General features: G+C 37.4%; 1 protein-coding gene across 2 annotated transcripts in view; it reads left to right on the top strand.

The window, feature by feature from the left end:
* Positions 1 to 24,633, top strand: part of LOC150108773 (fibroblast growth factor receptor 1-like) — a 560,046-nt gene that overhangs the window by 227,303 nt on the left and 308,110 nt on the right. For both annotated transcript variants that reach the window (XM_090410064.1, XM_090410055.1), the window contains exon 7: positions 9,777 to 9,967. In XM_090410064.1, the coding sequence (XP_090266190.1) occupies positions 9,777 to 9,967 (191 nt within the window). The remainder of the gene's footprint in view (positions 1 to 9,776; positions 9,968 to 24,633) is intronic.

The following is a 24,633-nucleotide window of genomic DNA, read 5'->3' on the forward strand; positions in this document are numbered from 1 at the left end:
CTGCATTGGCTAGAAAAGTATCAATGACCACCAGTATGTACTCTGCCATTCAAGATCCACAGTAGATCATCTACCGCATCTCTCGACTTATGCCATGGAAAAATTTAGAGAAATCTCAATGTCACTTTACTTTTCCAGAGCATTTGATCATGTCTGACATTCTGCCCTACTAATATTTATTAATTATTAGTAAATTGCTATCCTTTGGCTACCTTTCATCCTCTAATTGGGTAGCCAGTTTTTCCTTGACTGGAACCTGACAAAAGATGAACTGGAATGTAGAATTAGGGGATGGACGAGATGTTTTTTTTTTAGTGGAATTACCTTATTCTTTTATTATTATTGTATGGTCACCTCCATGGAATCTTAAGACTCATCATTGGAGACCCAAACTATCAACACAATATCTGTTGCACCTCTTCTTGAAACCATTAACATGCTAAGCACTCGCAACTGATTCAGCAACCCATTCCATTCATTCCCCACTCTCCAAGCGAAAATTCTTGTCCTCACCACCCTTGCTAATCCATCTTGCCCAACTTCCAGGGATGACATCTTGTTTTTCCCACTCTAGCCAAGTACTGAAATATTTCCTTTATATTAATCCTATAAAACCCTTTAACTAACTTAAATGTTTCTATTATATCCTCCCTTTATCTCCTATCAACCAACTTTTGTGACCCCAAAACCTTCAGTCTGTCCTCATAGGAAACTTTCCACAGACCATTCATTTCTGGATCCTCTATACCAGTGTTTCTCAAAGTGTGGTACGCGGATCCCCGGGGATCTGTGGCAATTTTCGGCTATGCATCATTAACGCATGGAATAAAATTTAAGTTTGAGATCGTAAAACGTTCCTATTGTATCACTGAATAAGGTACAGAGACATCTGCAGGCTGTGTAATATGTTTCTCAACAAATAGTGCAATTAGAGACAACTGGGTAAAAACAGAACTAATGAATCGCATGACCCATCCCACATAAAATGCTGTATAGTAGACAATCAAAACCATATGGTGCACCGGCAACATATGGTTTAGTTTGGGTGAATGTGTTAAAACTAAGAAATATATAATGAATGTGTTTCAGATATTATATAAGGAATTCGGTTGAAGAGAATTAGCATTTCAACTGAACTGTCGGCTTGCTTTTGTCAATTAGTAGCGCGATCTTTTGTTAATACTGCACCAATCATATGGACGTCTTCATTGCTGCTTTATCTCTACTGGCCTACCATTGCTGTCTGTTTCGAGTTCTGCTTTCACCAGCCATTTGTTGGACTGTTCGTTAAATATGGTAATTTTTTTTTTTAGCTTTCAAATTCTTAAGTATGGATCACTGGTTAAAGACTGGATTTTTAAAATGCGCAAAAGAGAGGAACATAGTAAATACAAGTAGCTGTCAGCAACAAGAAAATTGATATTGTATCTGGATCAAGTGAAATTGATAAGTGTGTGTCATCTGACATCTCTAAAGAACCAACTAGGAAGAAGATGAGAAAACTTCGTAAGTATGATATAAATTACTTGAAATGTGGATTTTCATGGATGGGAAATGAAGAGGAACCTATTCCATTATATGTAACTTGCGGTGAAACTTTAAAAAATGAAAGCATGAAACCATGTAATTTAAATCTCCATTTTGAATCGAAACATAATGAATGCAAGGACAAACCTGTCGAATTTTTTCAAAATAAACTAAAAAATTTAAAAGAATCTCAAAAAGTGATGTCGATCGTGTCAGGAGGTGAAAACATGAAGGCTTTAGAAGCTTCATATCGTGTGTCGCTATTAATAGCAAAAAGTGGTGCAGCGGAAATTATGATCGGAGATAATGCAAAAAGATCTTTTGATGGGATTTGTCTTTCAAATAGTACCGTTCATCAAAGAATCACTGAAATGGCTGAAAATATAAAACAAACATTGTTATCTGATATACGTAAGAGTGGTTATTATGCGTTGCAGGTAGGTGAACCCACCGACATTACAAATTTTGCAAATCTTCTAGTGTTCATTAGGTATGAAAAAAATCAAAAAATTCATGACAACCTTTTATATTGCTAACCCTTGCCAGAACATACAACAGGAGAAGAAATATTCAACAGCATAAATACCTTTATGCATCAGAACAAGCTTGATTGGAAAAGTTGTGTTGGAATAAGCACGGACGGAGTGAAATCCATGGTCGGATCTAAAAAAGGGCTTGTTTCAAGGATTCAAGCTGTTACACCAAATGCAAAGTCGACACACTGCTTGCATACGCAGGGAGGCTTTGACTACACATATGATGTCTACAGACCTAAGAAAAGTTCTTTATGAACTGTAAAAATCATAAATTATATTAAAGGCCATCCTCTAAATGCCAGACTTTTCTCTCAACTTTGCAAAGAAATGGGAAGCAACTATACACAACTTCTTTTCCATACCGATATTCGTTGGCTTTCTCGTGAAAAAGTTCTTACTCGTTTATTTGAACTTCGGAATGAACTACAAGTTTTTCTTGATGAAAAGTTTGAATTGAAAAAGTATTTACATAATTGGAAATGGCTCAGTCAATTAGCATACCTGGCAGATATATTTACTGTATTAAATAGTCTTAATTTATCTTTACAAGGCAAGGAAATTTCTATATTTCATGTCCAAGATAAAGTGAACGCCACGTTGGCAAAAATGAAGTTATGGCAAAAGCGGGTTGGTAATGGAGAATTTGACGCGTTTCCATCGCTTCATGAATTGCTCGCAAGTTCAAATGAACAAATTGATGATGATATGAAAATTACTATCATGCAGCATTTAAAAAAGCTTACAAATGAATCTAGAAAAGTATTTCCCTGAATTGGACATTAATATTGAGTGGATAAGATACCCTTTCAATAAAAACAAATTTATGCCAAAGGGTCTATCATCGATAGAAGAAAAACACTTTTAGAACTAGCTTCTGATGGTTTCCTAAAAAATAAATACAGTGAGAATACGTTATCGTCATTTTGGCTACAAATACAGAATGAATTTCCTGAATTAACAGATAAAGCTCTAAGGTTCATTTTTCTATTTCCAAGTTCATATCTGTGCGAAGTTGGATTTTTGGCCCTTGTAGATATTAAGACGAAGAAGAGGAATCGCATTATAGATGTTGAACCGAATCTGAGATTGAAATTAACAACTATAGAGCCAAATTTTGCTGAAATTTTATCTCACCATAAGCAATTTCACTCCTCTCTCATTGATGATAAATTATTTCAAGTAAAACTTTATAGTATCTTTATAAAGTTTGTTCTATTAAAAATAAATCATATTTTTTGTTTATATGAACATATAAATTCAAATAAAATAAATATTTAATTTTTTAATATTTTAAATTAATTTATTTTTGAATTAATTAATTAGAGGTACTTGATAATAATGAAAATTTAAGAAGGGGTCCGCGGATATCTGAAGTTTGAGAAACACTGCTCTACACCAACGCTTCCCAAACTGTGGACTGTGGTCCCCTTGGGGGCCATAAGTTTTGTTGAGGGGGGGGGGGGTAGACCATGAAATAATGAAAACAAATTTAAAATGTTTTAAGACTAAGTAGATTTTTTTTTAATCTTAAAAGAAACATATTTAATTTTTATTATTTATTATTTCTTTTTTGTTCCTTTTTTTAATATTTTAATGAAAAAATCACACATTGGTGTTGGTTCACAAATTTTGCTTCTTGCATATTTCGGCGATTAATGAATATTAGTAAAGATATGCTTATTCTTATAAGTTTCATTTAAAAGGTATTGATAAGAAATACAAAAAAGATTACAAACGCAAAATCTTGAATATAAATTGTATCGAACATAAATACAATAAATATTATAATAATATATGTCTATATTATGATTTTTTTTTTTTGATGGGGCCGTGAAATATTTTAATTTTTCCAAAGGGGGCCTTGTCATCCATAAGTTTGGGAAGCACTGCTCTACCTCTTCCTCGTCCCCAAGAAACCTAAGTAACTGCAGTTGAACACAGTAATCCAAATGTCGCATCAAGGCCTTATGAAGAGGAAAGATAACTTCCTTATCTCTGCTTGTTAGTGTGTTCTTCAATAACCAAGTAGACCTATGAGTACCCTGGCTACTTTAGCAATTAAACTTGAACTCTCTATCTACTACTATCCCTAAATCCCTGGCTTCATCAATTTCCTGGAGTACAGTTTGTATTCTTTGTATCCCAAAATGCATAACTTCATGCTTTTTCACATTAAATTGACATCCATTATGTTTTGCCTATATTGTCAGCCTATTTAAATCATCCTGTAAACTTTTCATCATCTTGATTAACTATCACCTCACCCAACTTTGCATGATCAGCAAACAACTGAATATCTCCCTTCAGATTATTTCTTATATCAATTGCATACAAGGTAAACGGCAGTGATCTAAGCACAGTCCTGCAGCACACACAACTAGTCTTCTGGATTTTGCTCCTCGATATACTCGTGCAGTGGCAGTGGTGGGATATCAGGCTCCAGCCTCATTCTTTAAAGGGATTGGAACACAATACTAATTTTTTAATAGAAATGAAATGTTTTCATGATGCATTGAAACAGTTAATGTGAGATACTGAACATTGTTATCAAAGTTTTTATATATAGAGATATATACTGTATATAATTGCACATGTCCAGCGACTTTGGTAGAATAGTGCATCTTCTACCTAGTAAACATTTCTCCTTGTCAACCAGTTCTCAAGTGGTGAAAGAAATTTTGAATTATGATAATTGACTAAGGATGCTTGCATGTTGCATGAATTTATGTAATAGTTTTACACACACACACACATTGTGTTTGTATTACATAAATTAATTCATTAATCGTGTAAATTTATTCCCAAGCAGCAGCACCATGTTGCCTAATTGGTAAATAAATGTTTATACAGTTGACTGTTGAAGAATGTGGGTTTGAACTGCATGTGTCCACTAATACATTTTTTTTTTTTTTAAAATAAATATATTGGAAAATTTTTTGGAGATTTGCGACAATTTAAAAAACTCTGAACTGCGTAAATTAGAAATATCAAAAAAATGAAAAAGTTAGATATGACATGAATGTATAAAATATATGTAGATACTCATCTGTTTTATCATTTACTACCACAAAATCTATTATAAAAAGTTAAAATTTATCAAAAATGATGCAAACAAACACTTACAGGCCATACATGGCCATTTGTCGAGATAAATGTAAACAAACATAACGATACAGTATTAAATCATAACAATTATCTAATGTTATTAATTAACTGTTATTATAAAATGTTATTAATTAGATAATTAGTTTAACTAATTAGCATAAAAAATTTTATAATGATTCATTAGTGTATAGGCTAGGCTACCATAAAGCAATCATATTGCTGATTCTTCATTATCATGCATCGTCATACCTATAAATAAGTATGAATTTCTTTTTCACATTATCTTTTCATTTTTGATGTCTAGTATTAGTAATACGTATAACATCTACAGTGTTTCATGTTGTTTATATAAAGACAGTATTGATGTAAGTACTGACAGACAGATGATCATCTTGTAAACAGACAACATAAACTTATGGTATCGATAAATACAGTACTGTAAATGGAATTTGACTTCCTTATGATTTTGTTTAATAACATTTTCTTTTCTCTAGCTTACTTTATTGTAAGAATACGGTATATAACACATATAACCTACAAAATATGTGTTAATTGACTGTTTATGTTGTCGATAAGGCATCCCATCAACAGTAGACTTATTAGTTAGGTTTTTTGGAGAGTTAAAAGTTATATGTGGATTTTTGAACAATGCAGTGGGGGTCAGCATCTTAACCCCCCACGTTGTTCAAGGATGAACCGTATTTCATTTCTGACATGTCCAGTTTTATCTGATTGATATGCCTCTGGATGAAATAACTTTCATGTTGAGATTTTGGGAACTGAAAAAAAAAAGCTGTTCTTGAAAATAAATAGTGATAGATTTGGTTTCTTTTGGATTATTACAATCATGGGCAATTTCACTATGCATGATTATGTTCACCGTGGCATGTGCACAAATCTTGCTTCATAGGATGCAAGATTTGTGGGTAGAGTGAAACTGGTGAGTGCATTTGTTGGAAGTGTTATTGAGAGTTTATAGGGAAGAATTTATAAAATTCTCCCCTATAAATGTAGAATTACGAACAAGTGATTATGACGAACTAAGCAGTCAGCTCGCGGCACTGTCATAGCATAAGAATTTATAGGAGAAAAATGTTAATAGCATGAGAGATGGTCAAGGGATATTTGAAGAAAGTAGTATCAGACTGTATATTCAGGAGGATAAATCTGGTAGGAATTAGATGGATGAACAGCATCATTAACAGTAGTTGTAGAAAAAAATGTGGAAGGAATATAAAATAATAGGTGATCAGCAAACACATGACCTGGACCAAGTGCAGGCAAGAAGGGGTACTTGTATATGTTGGAGGCCAAAGCTAATTATATATATTCAGTACTTCTCTGCTGAATAGTTATTTACTCTTATAAATCCCAATTTTCACCAACATTGGAATACTGCTCCCATGTTTCGTGTGATGAACCCAAAACCTCTAAAATTTCTCAATGCAGTTTCTGCATTATCTCTTCTACAGACATTTCCATTGCCATTGTTCAGCAGAATTTGCATCTATTATGCCTCCTATTTCTGCCAGATGTACTGGAACTCTAGCAACAGCTAATCAACATCCCTTTACAGTCAAACTGTATACTCACCAAACTACCTCTAGTCAACTTTCATTCCTTCCACCTCAATGCTGTGGAACAACCTCCATCTTGAAACATTTCCAAAAGAGTATAATCTCTAACAGTTGAAGAAGAATATCATCAGATTACTCTACTCCTGATCCTACCACACGTGGTATTTGTCTAATGTTGGCTCCTCCACCTTTCATGTCTGGGAAAAAGATATATAAATGAAAGTTATGAGAGGAAGCTAGTTAAGTTAATGTTTGGTCATTTTGCAAGGATGTACCGTCCAGGAGGAGATATTGCAGTGCCAGCTTTAACGAATAGAAGTAGATGAATCGAAGTTACTTCTGATATTGCAGAATCTTAATGTGAACATGACCATGAGATTATATGGCATAGCAGCTTGTGTATTATGATAATGTGCAAGGGAATTGGCACCTATTCTTATAAAGCTGTTCAATTTAAATCAAGTCTGGAAAGGTGCTGTTGGAGTGGAAAGAGAGCAATGGAACTATTTTGCTCTCTTTCCACTCCAGTTGCACCTTCCAGCATTATAGTAGCATATTATAGGTCAATTAGTATCTCAGGATTCATCATGGTTAATGAAGGCAGAATTCAGGACTGGGTGGACAGGAATATATTTTATAGGAAACAACATGATTTCACGAGTACATCTTTACTTGGATAAAGAAAATGGCTTCTGAGTGTTATTGCTGGATTTTCCAAAGGCATTTGATAGGATTCTACAAGAAGCTTTGCTGCATTCCAGCAAATGGGGATATGAAGCTGATGATTTGAATAAGCGGATGGCTGATGGATACACTTCCCATACATAAGTGATCTTGTATATGGGACAGTTGAGTCCAGGAGAAAATAAATGACTGGTGGTACCATAAGTCAGCTTGTGCTCTTAGAGACTACAGAGACAAATGTAAGAAAGCCAAACACTGTGTAAAACTTTCTTAAACAGCAGTCATAGGAAAAATTTGGTAAGAACATAGAAAATAAATATCAAGAAGGAGGCAAGATATTCTGGAGGTTGTCGAAGTTCAGAAATGGAGAAAAGAGTGCTGTAAAAGGAATTAGAGATGATAAAGGTGATACGAAAACGTGAGAAAAAAAGATATATCCTTGAAGTATGGAGTAATTACTTCGAAAAATTGCTAAATGAAACTAGCAGTGATGACAGCACAGTGATTAAAAAAAAAAAACACTGACCAGGCATGCAATAAGGAATATATATCCATACTTGAAGTAGAAACAGCCATCAAATGCCTGAAATGTGGAAAGGTAGCAGGAGTAGATGATATTCGACCAGAAATACTAGAGTGTTATGGTCACTTAAACAGAATGGGAGAGAAAAGATTAGAAAAACTAGAAATTAGAAAGATTAGACGTGTTCTCTGCCAGGTTGGCAGGAAAAAGATCTATATGGATTACATTATGAAGGAAAGTGGTATTAAACCTGATATCAAAATTGGGGATGTTAATGTCAGCTCTTTGCTTTATGTGGATGATGTTATACTTCTAAATAAATCTGCTACAAGTCTGCAAGATTCCCTGACTAAATTGAATAACTGTTGTAATATATATGGTATGAAGGTCAGCAAAGACAATGAAAATATGCAGTAGCGTTGAATATTTTGAATGGAGAACCTATAGAACAAGTAAAACATTTCGGCTACTTAGGCAATCAGATTTTTAGTGAAGATGATAAATTAAATATGGAAATAGGCAACAGAATCAATAAAGCTGGTATGTTAGGAAGTCAACTGAATAAATTTATATTGAATAAGAGAGAAATTAGTCAAAACACTAAATTAGCTGTATACAAGACAGTGTTCAAACCAATTTTAACTTGTGGATCTGAGCTGGGTCAGAAGTAAAACACTTGACCAAAGACCTTGTTTTTAATACAATATTAAAAATGAGGATATTAGGAAATAACTTGATGTTGTTAGCATCCAGGAATGTGTTAGCAGAGCTAATCTCAGGTGGTATGGTCACTTAAATAGAATGGGAGAGAAAAGATTAGAAAAACAAGTGTTGTTCTCTGCCAGGTTGGCAGGAAAAACATCCAGAGGAAGACCAAGATATAGGTGGATTGATATGGGTAAAAAGTGCTTTAGAAGATAGAAATATAAGATCTGACGATGCTAGAGCCTTGACAGGTAACAGATTGATTTGGAGGAAAATTGTAGATAGGAAGTTAATAATGATGTAAAATTTTCATGTCGTACTATCATATCCTGTACACCCCTTGAGGTTAAATGTCAGGAATTTAATGATGGTACCACAAAGCGCTGTACTTGGTCCTTGGAAGCTAGGAAGATCATATAGAGACCTGCAGAATGTCTTAAATAGACTGGCATTCTGGACAAAGGCTGCTAGTTTAACATAGCCAAATATAAGGTCATGAATTTTGGATGAAGAGATCACAAGCTGTGTACTATGTTGATGGAACTAAACTGCAAGAAATTGAGGCAGAAATTTGGAGGTGATGTAGGCTGGATGTGGTTGAGAAACAATCTGTGATGGAGTGATTATTATTCTGAAAGACAAATGATAAACTTTATAAGGCCACATCAGGAATCTTGTACACAAATCTGTCACTTGGATTTAAGGGGATGAATTGGTGGAGAGGATCCAGAGGCAGTTGAACAATAGTGTGGCAAGTCTATGGAGTGTTCCCTATGAGAATAGGTTAAGGAACTCTGGGGGCTTCAAAAACTGATTAGCAAAAAAGAGGGACATGAAAGAAATATAAGTTATTAAAATGGGTTTTGTAGGATTGACACAGACTTTTTCTTATACAAGGCAGGAAAGAGGAGAAGGGTTCACATCTGTTTCAAGATTTGTTGCTTTGAAGTATGGTGAATGGATGAGATGGGTTTGCCATAGGTGGTTATGAGAGATGCTCAAGAAATTATAACTAAAATTTAATTATTAATTTATCAGTGAAATAATAAAGCTGATTATAAAGTATTTTGCATCTTGTACTGACACAGTATTTGTTAATTTCTAATTCTCTATTTCTAGAGCGAATGCCACACAAACCAATCTTTAAAGATGGCTATCCAGCAAATCAGACAGTATATTTGGGACAAGAAGTTAGGTTTGAATGTAGATTTATTAGTGATCTTCAACCACACATGCGATGGCTCAAGCATTACCAAATCAATGGCTCCTATATGGATAATTCTAGTGTTCCTTATGTAACAGTTGTAAAGGTAAGTTTATGATAAATAGAAAAACTAAACTTTAGTTTCATAAGTCTCATGAGGAAAAATAATTTAATTTATTATACCTGGGAAGATTCCCATTTACTCCTCTAAGTTAATATTATTTTTATGGCTATTTAGCCTATTTTTGTTTAGTAGGAGTGCCCCCCCCCCTTTCTATAATGTCATTAGCTTTTTTACTCAAATTTTAGGACATTACTGATGTTTTATATAGGCAGCTATATGAAGCATACATAGGATGAATATTCAGATGTACCTTTGTAGGATGTAGCTGGCTGTCTTCTTGAGTGGCATCCTGAGTGGCGTATGGCAATATACATTCATCTGCTGTTAAAGGAAGTATGACTGAAAGGGGGGTGGAAATGTTGGGCTAGTGAGATGTTGGAGAATTATTGGTAAGGCAAGAGGTATGTGAATAAACCCGTTTTTTTTATTATTATTATTAAAGGTGGACAGAGAATAAGGGAGTGAAAAGTAGAAATTTTTGGGGAAGGAGAAGGATATGGTGGGATAAGATCATTGGTGTGAGTAACGGAGTGCGAGCCGTTTTGACAGTGCATCATCTTCGGAGCTCTTGGGAGAAGTGGAGGCTATGTCATGCCGGCTTGGTGTATCTGTGTGGTCTCCTATTGGTTGGAGTTGTGATCTAATTTTTATGTTATAGAGTTTCCAATTCTCAGAGATTATGTAGGGCCGGTGGACATTTATCGAGTTTTTGTCACATTTTATGGCTGTCATTTCCGATATTCTAAGAATTGTTTTGTTTTCTTGTATATCTATTATTATGGCCTTGTAGATTTGTGGGATATGTTTCTGTTAAAGGGTGTGGACTGCTATTTCTGTTTTCCTGCATTTTGTTTTTCTTTTGGTTGTTGCATTTTTTATTGTTTAAATGTTCTGGAATTGGGATGTTGCAGTCACGGAAGATTTCTTGTAGTCTTGTCCATAAAGATGTCACCTACACAGGTTACACATCATAATCTGTTGGAAAGGAATTGTGATGAGATTTGATGAGAATACTGTCTATTTGTCAGTTTGCCAATATTTTGAATCTTGCATTTTTCTAAGAACCTACTAAGAGCATCATTTCACCTAGATCTTAGTTTTCCTCTGAGCATTTTTCTTGGTATCAAACACTTGCTTCTCTAATACATTATGCAAATTATGGAAACAGCTACCATGTTAGAGTAAAACTTTAGTTTAACATAAACCAAAATGAACACTAGACATTTAGACCTTCACATGAAGGTCATCATCTGGAGAATACTACAATCTACATGGTATACTAAAGTTACTGACCAACCATTACAACTATTGGCCTGACCTCTGGTGGAAAAAAACCCCTAGTAATAATAGGACTCTAATCAAAGCTAGAGTCCTATTATTATTATTATTATTCATTAGGTTACAAAATTAAATTAGCTGGAGAGCGATGCATTTACAAAAAGAAAAAAATTAATAAATACAAAAATATTACTTATATAAGTATACATATAAATTACAACCAACTGGTATGGATAGTGGACCAATAAAAGCTGAAAAATTGCTTAAAGTCCTAAAGTCAGGGTTTGCTGGAAACTAAGTGGGCTGAATGTGTGCCATCCAAATTCTTGGGATTTTTATACCACTATTATTGTTAAGATTCGGGTGGTTAATCAAAATTTCAAAGGCTTCTTTAAATTTCCATTCCCATTGGAGATAGTAGTATCTTGGATTTAATATTAACATCAGGAACTAAGAACTGCTTATATTGAAGAAATTGTGCTGGTAATCATTTGCCCTTGTCATGGGAAAATTAAAATTAAGGAGAGATATAGAGAACTGTGATAAAGCAGCAGCAAGACTGGAGTTTTAAGAAAGCTATTTTGAAAACATGGTGGGAGAATTATAATGCATAAATTGGAATTAAATGGAATGGATATTATTAAAAAAAAGGACACTTTTAAAAATATATTTTCATAAATTTATTCCACGAAATAAGGTTAAAAGCAAAACTGTCATTTGAATGAATAACCATTTTCTCAAGGAAATCTGTCATAAGAAGGGAAGAGGAAGAGATGGGGACCTGGAAGAAATCTGCAGAATTAATATGATAAATACAAAAAACTTATTCAATAAATTATTAATTAGGAATTAAAACTAAATTTGATCTAAATTTGGCTAAAAATCTCAAAACAGATTCAAAGTTTTCATATGTAAAAATCAATAAATGAAATGGAATGGAAATTACATAATCAGTGATATGGTAAACTTCTTTAGACGAAGGTAGGATTGAGGATTGGATAATGCAAATTGAAGGCACTTGTATGGAGAAGGAACTTACTGATATTTTAAAATATTTAGCAATCAATAAGGAAGGATATAGTTGACATTACCTTGAGTTGAAAATAAATGCATCTCTGAGATAATTTAACCTGAAGAAAATGTTGAGTGATTCATCCAGACATATGTGGTGAAGTTGTTTGCTAGGATTGAAAATCCAAACTCTGCTGTGGGTTTTAGTTCTGGGAAAAAAAAGAAAAGAAATATTGAAAATTCATAGTAAGTCAGTAGATCTGACAGAATACAGAGAAAATTGTAACACTCCTATGTGTTTTGGGAGTAGATAAACAAGTCATCAAAACTGGATTGCAGGAGTCTTTTTATTATTATCATTTGACACCTCCAGGGAGACCAAAGACTCATCGAGGAGAGGGCACCTGCTCTACAATGCTGTCTCCACCATTCAATCCACCAAATGACCGCAACTACCAATGCCATCTACCGCTGACCACCACCACTACTTTTTCCATAGACAATCGCAAACATCCATGCCCATGGCAGGATTCAAACCCACAGCCTTTTGGCTGGAGAGCAGATACACTAACCACTTGGCCAGCCAGGTGTTCTTTTGATGGAATGTTTCTTTCTCAAAAAAAATTTCAATTATCAATAGGCACCCCCATACTGACGTTTTCATGGAGAATTTTGAAAAGAGTTTTCTAACTCGCATTTTGAAACCACTGCTGTATCTCTGGCAAATCATTATTTGCCAGAGATACAGCAGTGTTTTTGTCAATTAGGAACATGACCTCCAAAGCTAACAATTGTTTCTTCATTTTCTTAACTCTTTTAAAGGTTTGTTTCCCTGGAGGTAGAATGAATACAGCAATTGAGGCATTAGATTTGAATAGTAAGCAAGCAAAAGATGGTAGTGATAATAAAGACAAATGACTTAACTGGAAACAAAGAACATGTGAGATTGGATATCAGGAGGTTGGTGAGATGGATAAAAGATAACACTGTGATAGGAAAAGTAGTTAGTCTGTTGCCCTGGTATGACAGTAATGAAATGAGGCAGAGAGTTAAGATTCTGAATGATATATTAGCAGAAATGTGTGAGGAAAAAGGAGTGCAGTTTGTGAATGTGTGGAATGAGTTTGAGGGACAAATTGAACTGCATAAGAGTGATAGACTACATCTGAATGTTTTGGTGTGAGTCATTTGAAGAAACTGCTGCTGCTGGAAGGTAGAGAAATGAGTGCAGAGAATGAATCTGATCAAGTAAGAAGCGATATAAAAGAGTAGGAGAATAAGAAAGGAGTGATTGAAGTGCTGGTTATAAATGAAGAACTAGGTAGCATGAGTACAGAGAATGAGAGAACAAGTGTATAAGCCTGAAGTATTTTCAGGACTGGGGGCAACTGAGTGAAGGCAGCTGATGACACCTCAATAAAGGTCGAAACTGGTCTGGGTAGTGACTCTTCCCATAATGCATAGCATTATACATGTTCGCAGGGATATGTGCTTTGCATTACGGAATACTAAGGCAAGTGATGTGAAGTCATTAGCTTCTATATACAAGCTTCTATAACTCTCTGCCTCATTTCATTACTGTCATACCAGGGCAACAGACTAACTACTTTTCCTATCACAGTGTTATCTTTTATTCATCTCCCCAACCTCCTGATATCCAATCTCACATGTTCTTTGTTTCCAGTCAAGTCATTTGTCTTTATTATCACTACTATCTTTTGCTTGCTTACTATTCAAATCTAATGCCTCAATTGCTGTATTCATTCTACCTCCAGGGAAACAAACCTTGTTCACCCTCTCATCCAACATACTTCTAATAATCGAATCTCTATACAACGTTACTAGCGGATCTTTCATTACTCTTTCATACTGATGTTATTCATTTTCAATCTGCAACTACTTCATCTCTTGCTTCATCTTAAGCAACTCAACTTTGAAATCTTGCATCACATTTTGCTCTCATTCGCTGTCTCAATTATATTGCCAGCCATACATGCTCCTTCACAGTCAATGCCACTTGCCATATTACCTTTAATTGCACTCTGTTTCTCAATTTGCACTACATTCATATCACCTTCGTCTTTCTTAGCATCGATTGCTAAGTTCATCAGATCACTCATTCACTTTTTCAAAACCTTTTTACCTTTTTTCACTGCTCTTTTACACTGTCCCTTTCATCTATCAGATAAGCACTCATTCTCCTCGTGGCATTGTCGCTACTGACACTTTCAGTTACCAATACGTTGCCACTCGAGTCCTCATTCAGATCATACTTCACACACTCATCCTCCTCGTGGCATTGTCGCTACTGACACTTTCAGTTACCAATACGTTGCCACTCGAGTCCTCATTCAGATCATACTTCACACACACATCTCTCCTTCCATCTGCCTTAAATATCCATAATTTATCTACATCTGGACCTCGCATATCACGAAACAACTGAAATCAAAATTAAATTCCTTCAAAGCCGGAGCCATGTTTCCTTCACCAGTTACAATACTAAACTCTAAGTTTAACGATTTTGTACACAAACTTAAACTAACAAGCCCACAAACTAGAAACACTGCAAGTACACAACTTTTGCAGCATCCCTTACTCATAAACACACACTTATTTACAATTAATTATTCCAAAAAACTTATCTGAAACTGGATCATCTGTGATTTTAAAAAGTGGAAAATTAACTAGGACAGAACTTAAAGCCTATTTGTTCATAATAGTTATTCAAAAGAAACAGTTGACATGATTGTTTTAAAACCATCCCTCTCTCCATAATCGGGATGTAAACTATAGCAATTCGATAGCATTCCATATATTGGTAATTTGTCCATTAGGATTGCTTCTCTTTTCAAAGGTCATAACATCATTGTGAATGTCAAGCTGGTTGAAATTGTTTGCAGCTTTCTAAGAACAACATCCCCGTTTTACAAATACTCAGGAGTATATCATGCTCATGTAGCCTAGTCTATATAGGAGAGACAAAGCATGAATTTTAAGGTTGAGAAAGAAAGAATATTTTGATTAAAAAGAAAAATCTGGTCTGGATCATCATACTTCAACTACAAACTATACAGTAAACTAGAATATTTATATGGTGCTGTATTGAGAAGAAAACTTTACTCCAGACTTCTAAAGAAATTCATTAGTTATCCATTCACATGAATAAACATCAATGACTTATATTAAATGATATCTGGAAATTTCTCATTAAATCTGGCACCTCCGTAGCGCAATTGGAAGAACGACAGTATATTGCACCCTGCAATTGGAATAGGCCTAAGTTCGATTCTCGTCGTGACGGGAGGATTCTTTATCTGCACGATTTCAATCGAAGGTGAGTTAGCCGATCTCATACGGAGGTAGCCGGGTTTTTCATCCCGCATTCAGACAAATCGGCCCTTCAGGGCACATGCAATTTACAGACAAAAAATACTAGTTGTGGTGGCTGGTTGATGGAGATGATTCATAGTAGAGGTTCGGTGTAGTGGTTGAGACAGCTCTAGGTGTCCTCCCGCGATGAGTCTTCGGACTCCTTGGAGGTGTCAGGAATAATAATAATCTTTCAACATCCTCTAGCCTAAATGAATGTGAAGTAATATGCCAGTCCTTAGCCATCATCACATAAAGACTGCAAACAATTTCATATTCATTTCGGCTGAATTTATTTTTTTCTGTAATGATTTTTCAGCATTTGGACTACTTTGTGCTATCTGCTTTTTTTTTTTTTATGCTGCTTATGAACTCTGAGAAGCAGCCAATTCTTTGATCAAAACTAGTTATGAGCTTAAGTTTCAAATTAATGACTAATAAAAAAAAAAGTCTAATCCTTTATCCAAGTGTGAGCAAACAAAGTTTGTGCCTGAAAGTATCTTCAGGACTGGGGTAAGGTGGTACAACACCAGGGCACTCTTTGCAAAGGTGGAGCAAGCTACCAACATTCCTATCTCAGTATCTCCCATAATGCAAAACCCATCTCCTTGCGGATATGTCTAATGTTATGCATTAAGGGAAGGGCCACAACCAAGACTAGTTTCGACCTTTATTGAGGTATCTTCAGCGGGAGCCAGGCCCAAGTGGAGATACCAGGCAGAAGCATTAGCAGGTCATCTCTACCTATAGGAGTTGCCAAATGGTGTGCCACCCTTTTTTAATAAATTACTCTGGATTTAGAGAAAGATGTTGAAAGTTTATTTTTCACTTGTTTAGAGTATAATAAATTTAGTTTAATCCTTTATCCAAGTGTGAGCAAACAAAGTTTGCGCCTGAAAGTATCTTCAGGACTGGGGTAAGGTGGTACAACACCAGTGCACTCTTTGCAAAGGTGGAGCAAGCTACCAACACTCCTTTCTCAGTATCTCCCATAATGCAAAACCCATTCCTTGTAGATATTTCTAATGTTATGCATTAAGGGAAGGACCTCAACCCAGACTAGATTCGACCTTTATTGAGGTAGAATGGGAGTTCATGTCTCTCATCATTGGCCTTTGGAGAATAAAGCATGCTGAGGATCAGCAGACAATGAGAGAGGAGGACGATGCAAGATAGAGTAGGATAGTAGGAGGTAAAAGAGGCCTCAGTCAACCGTTTTAGGCTAATTGGTCTGTAACACAATCTCAATTTATCTGTTCAAAAAAAGGTTAACCATAAAATTTTGTCTAAAGTTCGCATATAAATTTATCCAATTTAATGATTTAATCAGGTGTCTATGGAGGATATCCCTGTTTTGGAACAGTATTTTACTGTTTAAATGTTTGTTCGTAATTTTTGTTACTAAATCCTTATTTATATTCCAGGTAATTAAAATTTACTGCTATTATTGAAAATCTAAGGACTTATGGTCCAAACTGGATATATAAATTTACCATAAAATTCGAACTTAAGGTCCGGACTAAATTTTTTTTTTTTTAAGAAAGGACTTAAGGTCTGGTTAGTTGAAATGAATAAGAACATTTTGAAGAACTTGCAGACCTGGTACCACTGGGACTTAAAATGGGGTAGAATCTGGCCCGGGAGATGCTGCTCATAGGGAGCGGCACCACCTCGCTGTAAACCTTCGCAGCCCGGGTTCTCAGATCTACCCCCCCCCCCCCCCCTTGTTTGGAGTAAGAAATCTGGTGAAAGCTTTGTGGCGAGGAAGGACAGAATAGTTATTACTTTTCCTAGGGAGAGTTAGGTGGGGTTTTGTAGATTCTAAAGATATATACAGGGCTTGATGTGTCCCTGTATGAGAAAGCATATTTTCGGTGGTTTGCAGTAATTTTTTCACAAATTTAAAGTCTCCTAGCAAATGTCTCTCCTGCGCAAGAAATTTAGGTAGATAGAAAAAAAAAACCTTTCCTTATTCTTGTGTACATTAAATTTGCATCCTGTACCTGGGATTTTTTCTGTACCTTCCAGATGTGATACTTTAAGACGTTAATTAAGAAGATAGCAAACTTTTGGGTCTTGTTGACCAGTGGAGGGAATTGGACGTACGACCTCTTCTAGTGACAGCATCGGGATTCCCAATGCTGCGCTCAGTCTTTGCCAGATACGTTGGGCTGGTGGGCAAAAATAAAAAAAAATGCTCCACCGTTTCCACGCCTCGGCAGACATCACAGAAGGGGTCGCACGGACTGGGTACATACCTGGATCTAACCTCTTTCACCGGGAGCCGCCCGTAGGCTATTCGCCAGGCGAGATCCCGATGAAAAGGCTGTTCCCAGCTATTTTTAATGTTTCTAAAAAGAATTTCGTTGTTGGTCCTGAGATTTGGTGTATCACGCCTGGAGAGTTGGAAGAAATCCCAGTATACTACTTTGGGTTTGTGTGTGAGGATTTCTGTTCCTTTGTCTCTGAGTGTTGCAAGTGATTTCACTAGTGTGCGGTACCACTTGGGCACAACCCTTGCACGGGGTCCAGCATAGTCCATGATCCCAAAGAGGGGGAGGAAAAATCCTATAAAATATCTAATGAGGAGGCCTGAAGTGTGGTCTGAGTTTAAGGCCTTCCGTGCGGTTTTGAATGTGTTTGCATGGTGCAAGCTTTTGAGATCGGGCAGAGCGTATCCCCCTTCTTCATGTTTTAGTTGTAGGTATTCTTTTTTTACCTCGTGTTTTTTCTCATTCCAGAAGAAGTCTATGAGTTTTTTTGATAATTGATTTTCTTGTAGCAGTGTGATGCCTGTAATGTTGACTGTGTGCATCAGTATTGGGGTAATGATTGTTCTTATTACTGTGGCTCTGCCATAAAAGGAGAAAAAGGTTGGTTTGAACAGCTTTATCCTTTCCATGCTTGTTTCCTGTAATTTTTGAGTTGGTAATGCTAGGGTCTCAGAGAACGGAACACCTAGTATTGTTAGGGGCTGCGTATGCAGCGTTAAACCGTAGGGAAGTCCAGTGTTATGGAAATTTCCAAAACTTTTGATTTTAATTTTTTGTGCATTAACTCGGAGACCACTGACTATGCTGAAGTTTTGCAGTATGTCAAGATAGATGCAGATGGACTCAGAATCTCTGAGTGTAGCCACTACATCGTCTGCATATGCCACTATTTTGCATTGTCTGGAGATTTGGGGCAGTGGAATACCGTTAATTGCTGGGGTGATCTCAATTCTGTTGATGAGGGGGTTCTAATGCTAGAGAAAAGAGGAGGGGTCTTAGTGGGCAGCCTTGCTTAACCCCTCTCTTTATGCAGATCGGTTCTGTCAGAAACCCATTAATAGACAGTTGTGTCGAGGCCTCCGTGTGCATGTTTTTAATTGTACGGCGAAGTCTCGGGCCCACACCTATTTTTTTGAGGGTGTCCTGCCAGTACATGTGGTTGACGCTGTCAAATGCTTTTTCCAGGCGGTGGAGAGAAGTGCCAGGGGGGTATTTTTTTTCCTTGGCCAGTCTGATTAGGTCTCTTAACAAGAAGAGATTAAATTCCATAGATCTACCTGGGATTCCGTAGACCTGTGAGCTTGTTATTATATTTTCTATTCCGCCCTTAATGCGCTTGCAGATAATTTTTGCGAAAATCTTGTAGTCTAAATTGGTTAAGGAGATCGGACGCCAGTTATTTGACAAAGTCCGATCTCGGTCTTTCTTGGGGATAAAGATTGTATAGCTCTTAACGAATTCCTCGGGGATGTTTCCCGAAGTGAGGAATTCGTTGAAGATGTTTACTAATGCTGGCAGTGCAAAATCCCAGATAGATCTATAGAATTCTATCCCCAGTCCGTCTAGCCCTGGGGTCTTTTTTGTCTTCATCGTTTTGCACGTTGCCTTTATTTCCGTTGCAGTTATTGGCCTGTCATTCAGAGCACTAAGATGATCGGGAAAACGTTTTACGTCCCACTCGCTGAAGTCATCCATGCCCTGCTGGTCACAGAAGATGCCGAGATACTGCTGATGAAAATGACGAAGTATTTCATGGGTTGAGTTTAGTATCTATCCCTTCTCTTCGATCTGGTAAATCGTTCTCTCGTCATTTGCTGCCACCCGTTGTTGATTGTAGAATGCGGCGGAAGGCATTTCCAAATTTCTGAGATAGTCTCGTTCGAAAGTCGAGGTCCTCGACTCTACTCTGCTGCTCTTGCTGCAGCTCTATTTCTACTTGTCTGATAAGATCTCCGCAGGGAACTCCACTCCGTTCGTTATCCGGTACCAGCCAAGTTCCCTGTAGAGATCCCTCAGCCATTTACGTTGTTGGTAGGCCCTTTCGTGCCCACAGTTTTGAAACAGTTCCTTAGCCTGCCACTTGAAGCGCAGCCAGTTTTCCCAGTCCCAGTTGGTGTTTGTCCATCTGTCACAAAGGTTCTGTAGCTGGTCGCTAAAAAGACTGGGAAAGGTAGGAGGGAGCCTCCAAGGACCTCTGGCTGTTTCCATAACCTCTGGGAGTGTGATTTTGAATATGACCATTTTGTGGTCTGTTGACATGTTGTGTGCTGCGGTGTGACGTATCCTCTGAACATGTTGTTCCAAGTTTTGAGATACGTACACCCTGTCTAGTCTCATCGATATCTGGCCGCGGCACCACGTTGTCTCTACTTTGGAGGGGTTATTCCGCCTCCAGACATAGAGGACAAAGTTTACACAACATCGTTTTAAGGCAGCAGTGCCGCCAGTTCCGGTATTTGCATTACCGCCCACTTTGTCTAAACGTGTGTCTTCCACACAATTCCAATCTCCGGCCACTATGAGGTGATCTGCTCCCAGGAGATAGGTTTCAAAGGCAGAGAAGAAACCACTTCTGTGGTGTGGGTTGTTCGGGGCGTAAACTGTAACAAGTCGGATGGTACAGCCACCGTACTTCCAGTCCACCGCTACTAGACGTCCTGTGACGTCTTTCTGGACGTTGAAGAACCCCCCCCCCCACGCGATTGGGGGCGAATTAGTATCCCCAACCCTTGCGAGTGCACGTAGCCGAAGCACCAGTAGCTGGTGACTGGGTAGCTTCTCGAGAAGTTCTCCACGTCCCAATGCTTATAGAAATGGGTTTCTTGGATCAGGAGGATATTAATTTTGTGTGTTAACATTAGCTTCCAGACAGCACTTTGCACAAAAGGGTTGCGTAAACAGTTAGTGTTCAGCGTGGCAATTTTAAATTCCATGTTGGTGTTTAGAAGAAGGAGAGTTTTCATCTGTTCGTGGGTCTACGTGAACCACATCTGGTTCTTCGTCAGAGCTGTTTACGTCTGTATCAATAACGAGGTTGCCTTCATATTCCATATCTGTGTCGCTGGCAATGTCCATTCCGTGGTTATGTGTTTGGGGTTTTGTAGGTTAGTTTGTTACCGGGGGAGGGTTTCCCGGCCTTGTTGCGTCTGCATTGAGGGGCTTTGTGCCTGTTGCTCCACGTTGGCCTGCAATTTGGGTGTTATCTGTTTCGTCCTCCGATGACAGCAGGCTGCTTTGTTTAGCTTTTTTTCTTTTCCTCTGTTTCTATTTCTCTTGTGCTCTTTGTTGGAGCGCTGGTTGTGACAACTTCTTCCTCTTTCCTGCGCGTTTCAATGTTTGCAATCCAGATGTTGGCAATTTTGTCCTTCGTGTGGCGGGTTGCCTTGGGTATCTTACCCATTGGGGTTTTTGTGGAGGTTATGTTTTCCGCTGTTGCCCCTTTTTCGGCCTGATGGTGGGGCTCTGGAAAATCGCTCCTTGGTAATGCCTCAGGTTTTCTCGTGGGTGTAGCCCTGCCCGGTGTTATGGTCCCCCCAATTACTTCTGAATGCGTCTTGTGCGAGTATGTGTCAACTTTGTGGATCAAGTCCCCACATTTAAGACAAGGTTCTGTGCAGCTTTCTAATTTGTGCTTCGTTGATTTGCAGTTTCTACATTGTATTCTCGGGCAATCTGCCCCGAGCTGTGCAGCAGAATCGCATGAAAGCACAATCTTTTGACACCTGGGTAGTTAACCATAACCCTTGTTTGGCCCAACTTAATGAAGTTGGAAACATCTGTTTTCATATCCATCTGGATTTCTACTTCTCCTGTTTTCCAGCCTTTGTTTTCTGCATGTTCAATCGCGTTGATATCATGAATTTCACCCCATTGACTAAAGAATTTCTTAATGTCGGCTTCGTTCTCCAGGTATTCTAGGGGAAAGCTGGTTATTTTTAATGTTCTGCATAGACTCCCTACTAAAAAAGGCTTGATTGTTTGTCCCAAACAGGGGAAACCCTCTAATAATTTTCTTCTTGTTTGGTCGTTTTTGAGATTTGAAATCTCTCCATCGAGTACGGTGTGAAACCGTATATGTTTACTGCCCCTACTGTCTCTTATCAGAGCTTTCACTAATGCCCGCTTGTTTTGCAGGCTGCTTGACCTCGATACCGAGCGTCCTAGTTCTGAGCAAAAAAAGCGGCATTGTTAAAGGAATTCCTAACTGCTGGCTGTAGAAAGGGGATGTAAAGGAGGGCAAAATCGAGGAACGCTAGGCGTTCCTCGCGGCAAGCAAAAAGATACTGGAAGGGATAGATAAAACAACAAATGAAGAAAAAAGAGTTCTTACCAACGCTGGGGTACCACGGTAGAACCTGAGCAAGGACCTCTCTATTTGGGCAGCTGGAACTGGATCTTCTTTTGGACTGGGAGGCAGAGGCTGTCTAGCTGCAACACCAAAATGCTCTTTCTCTTCGATCTGGAACTGGAGCTCTCCTTTAGGTCCTAGTTGTTGAGGTCTCTTCAGTGGGACCAGGCCCAAGTGGAGATACCAGGCAGAAGCATTAGCAGGTCATCTCTACCTATAGGAGTTGCCAAATGGTGTGCCACCCTTTTTTAATAAATTACTCTGGATGTAGAGAAAGATGTCGAAAGTTTATTTTTCACTTGGTTAGAGTTTAATAAATTTAGTTTAATCCTTTATCCAAGTGTGGGCAAACAAAGTTTGTGCCTGAAAGTATCTTCAGGACTGGGGTAAGGTGGTACAACACCAGTGCACTCTTTGCAAAGGTGGAGCAAGCTACCAACCCTCCTATCTTATCTCCCATAATGCAAAACCCATCTCCTTGCAGATATGTCTAATGTTATACATTAAGGGAAGGGCCACAACCCAGACATAACATTAGACATATTTGCAAGGAGATGGGGTTTTGCATTATGGGAGATAGGAGTGTTGGTAGCTTGCTCCACCTTTGCAAAGAGTGCACTGGTGTTGTACCACCTTACCCCAGTCCTGAAAATACTTTCAGGCACAAACTTTGTTTGTTCACACTTGGATAAAGGATTAAACTAAATTTATTATACTTTAACCAAGTGAAAAATAAACTTTCAACATCTTTCTCTAAATCCAGAGTAATTTATTAAAAAAGGGTGGCACACCATTTGACAACTCCTATAGGTAGAGATGACCTGCTAATGCTTCTGCCTGGTATCTCCACTTGGGCCTGGCTCCCACTGAAGAGACCTCAATAAAGGTCGAAACCAGTCTGGGTTGTGGCCCTTCCCTTAATGCATAACATTAGACATATCAGCAAGGAGATGGGTTTTGCATTATGGGAAATACTGAGATAGGAGTGTTGGTAGCTTGCTCCACCTTTGCAAAGAGTGCACTGGTGTTGTACCACCTTACCCTAGTCCTGAAGATACTTTCAGGCGCAAACTTTGTTTGCTTACACTTGGATAAAGGATTAAACTAAATTTATTATACTCCAACCAAGTGAAAAATAAACTTTCAAAAAAAAAAGTCCCTGTTTTACTGTAGTATTTTTAAGTCATATAAGTTCTTTTAAATATAAATCACTATTTTTCTTAAATGTCTGTGAACTATGTGAACGAGAGTGGTCTGAAAAGTTCTCAGCCTCGACCATAGATGGCAACACTATCGGTAAGATTTTTTTTTTTTTCTAAGTTGGTACATCTGTCATAAGCATCCATGTGAAATTGCAAGTCGTTCTATCAAGTAGTTTGATTTATACAGCTGTCTGAAGCAAAAGCGTAGTCTGTATCCTTTGAAATGGATAAAATTTAGTATTGTGCGGTTATCAAATTCTTTGTAAAAGAAGGTTTAGCGCCAAAAGAAATTCATTCGAAGTTCATAAAAGTTTATTGGAACTCTTCTTCATTTTTGACAATTAAGAAGTGGGCTGCCGAGTTTAAACGTGGCCATACTAGTCTTGAAGATGATCCACGTGAAGGTCATCCAAAAAGTGTAACAACACCAGAAATCGTCAATCAAGTGCATGATATGGTATTGGATGACCAGCAAGTCAAAGTGCATGAAATTGCTTAGACTATAGGCATTTCAAAAGAACTTGTAGGATATATTTTGCATGAAGAATTGCAAATGAAAATGCTTTGCACAAGATGGGTGCAACGCTTGCTCACAGCACATCAAAAATGCACTCGCATGAAAATCTCTGAACAGTGCTTGGAGTGTTTTAACAAGAATAAAACTGATTTTGTTTGTCAATTTATTACTATGGGTGAGACTTGGATTCCCCATTACACACCAAAATCCAAACAGCAGTCAGAACAGTGGAACAGAAGCCGGTTGTTCAGCACAAAAGAAGACAAAGTCGGTCTTATCAATAGGAAAGATCATTGCATCGGTGTTGTGTTTCACAAAACCAATGCAATGAGCATTAATAATATCGTTAATCACAGTTAATAAATTAATTTATGCAAGTTTAGATTTCGGTTTTTAATGTTTCTCAAGTAATAACTTTAAGTCACAAAGATAGTGGCTCTAAATCAGTGAAGGAACAATTAAAATAAGCTGAACTTTGGGATCTCCAGCAAGCACATGCATGTACACACACCCACACATACATATATATATAAATAAACTTCAGGAATCTAGGCACTACATATAAAGATTCAGCAATTAGGGATACTTTTAATAGGTATTATGCCAGCCACCACTAACATAGAAAGATCTTAGCATCAAACTGATGT

This window comes from Typopeltis vanoorti, chromosome 2 (assembly GCF_054136105.1).
Source record: "Typopeltis vanoorti isolate ZY-2024b chromosome 2, IOZ_Tvanoo_1.0, whole genome shotgun sequence".
Taxonomy (NCBI): domain Eukaryota; kingdom Metazoa; phylum Arthropoda; class Arachnida; order Uropygi; family Thelyphonidae; genus Typopeltis; species Typopeltis vanoorti.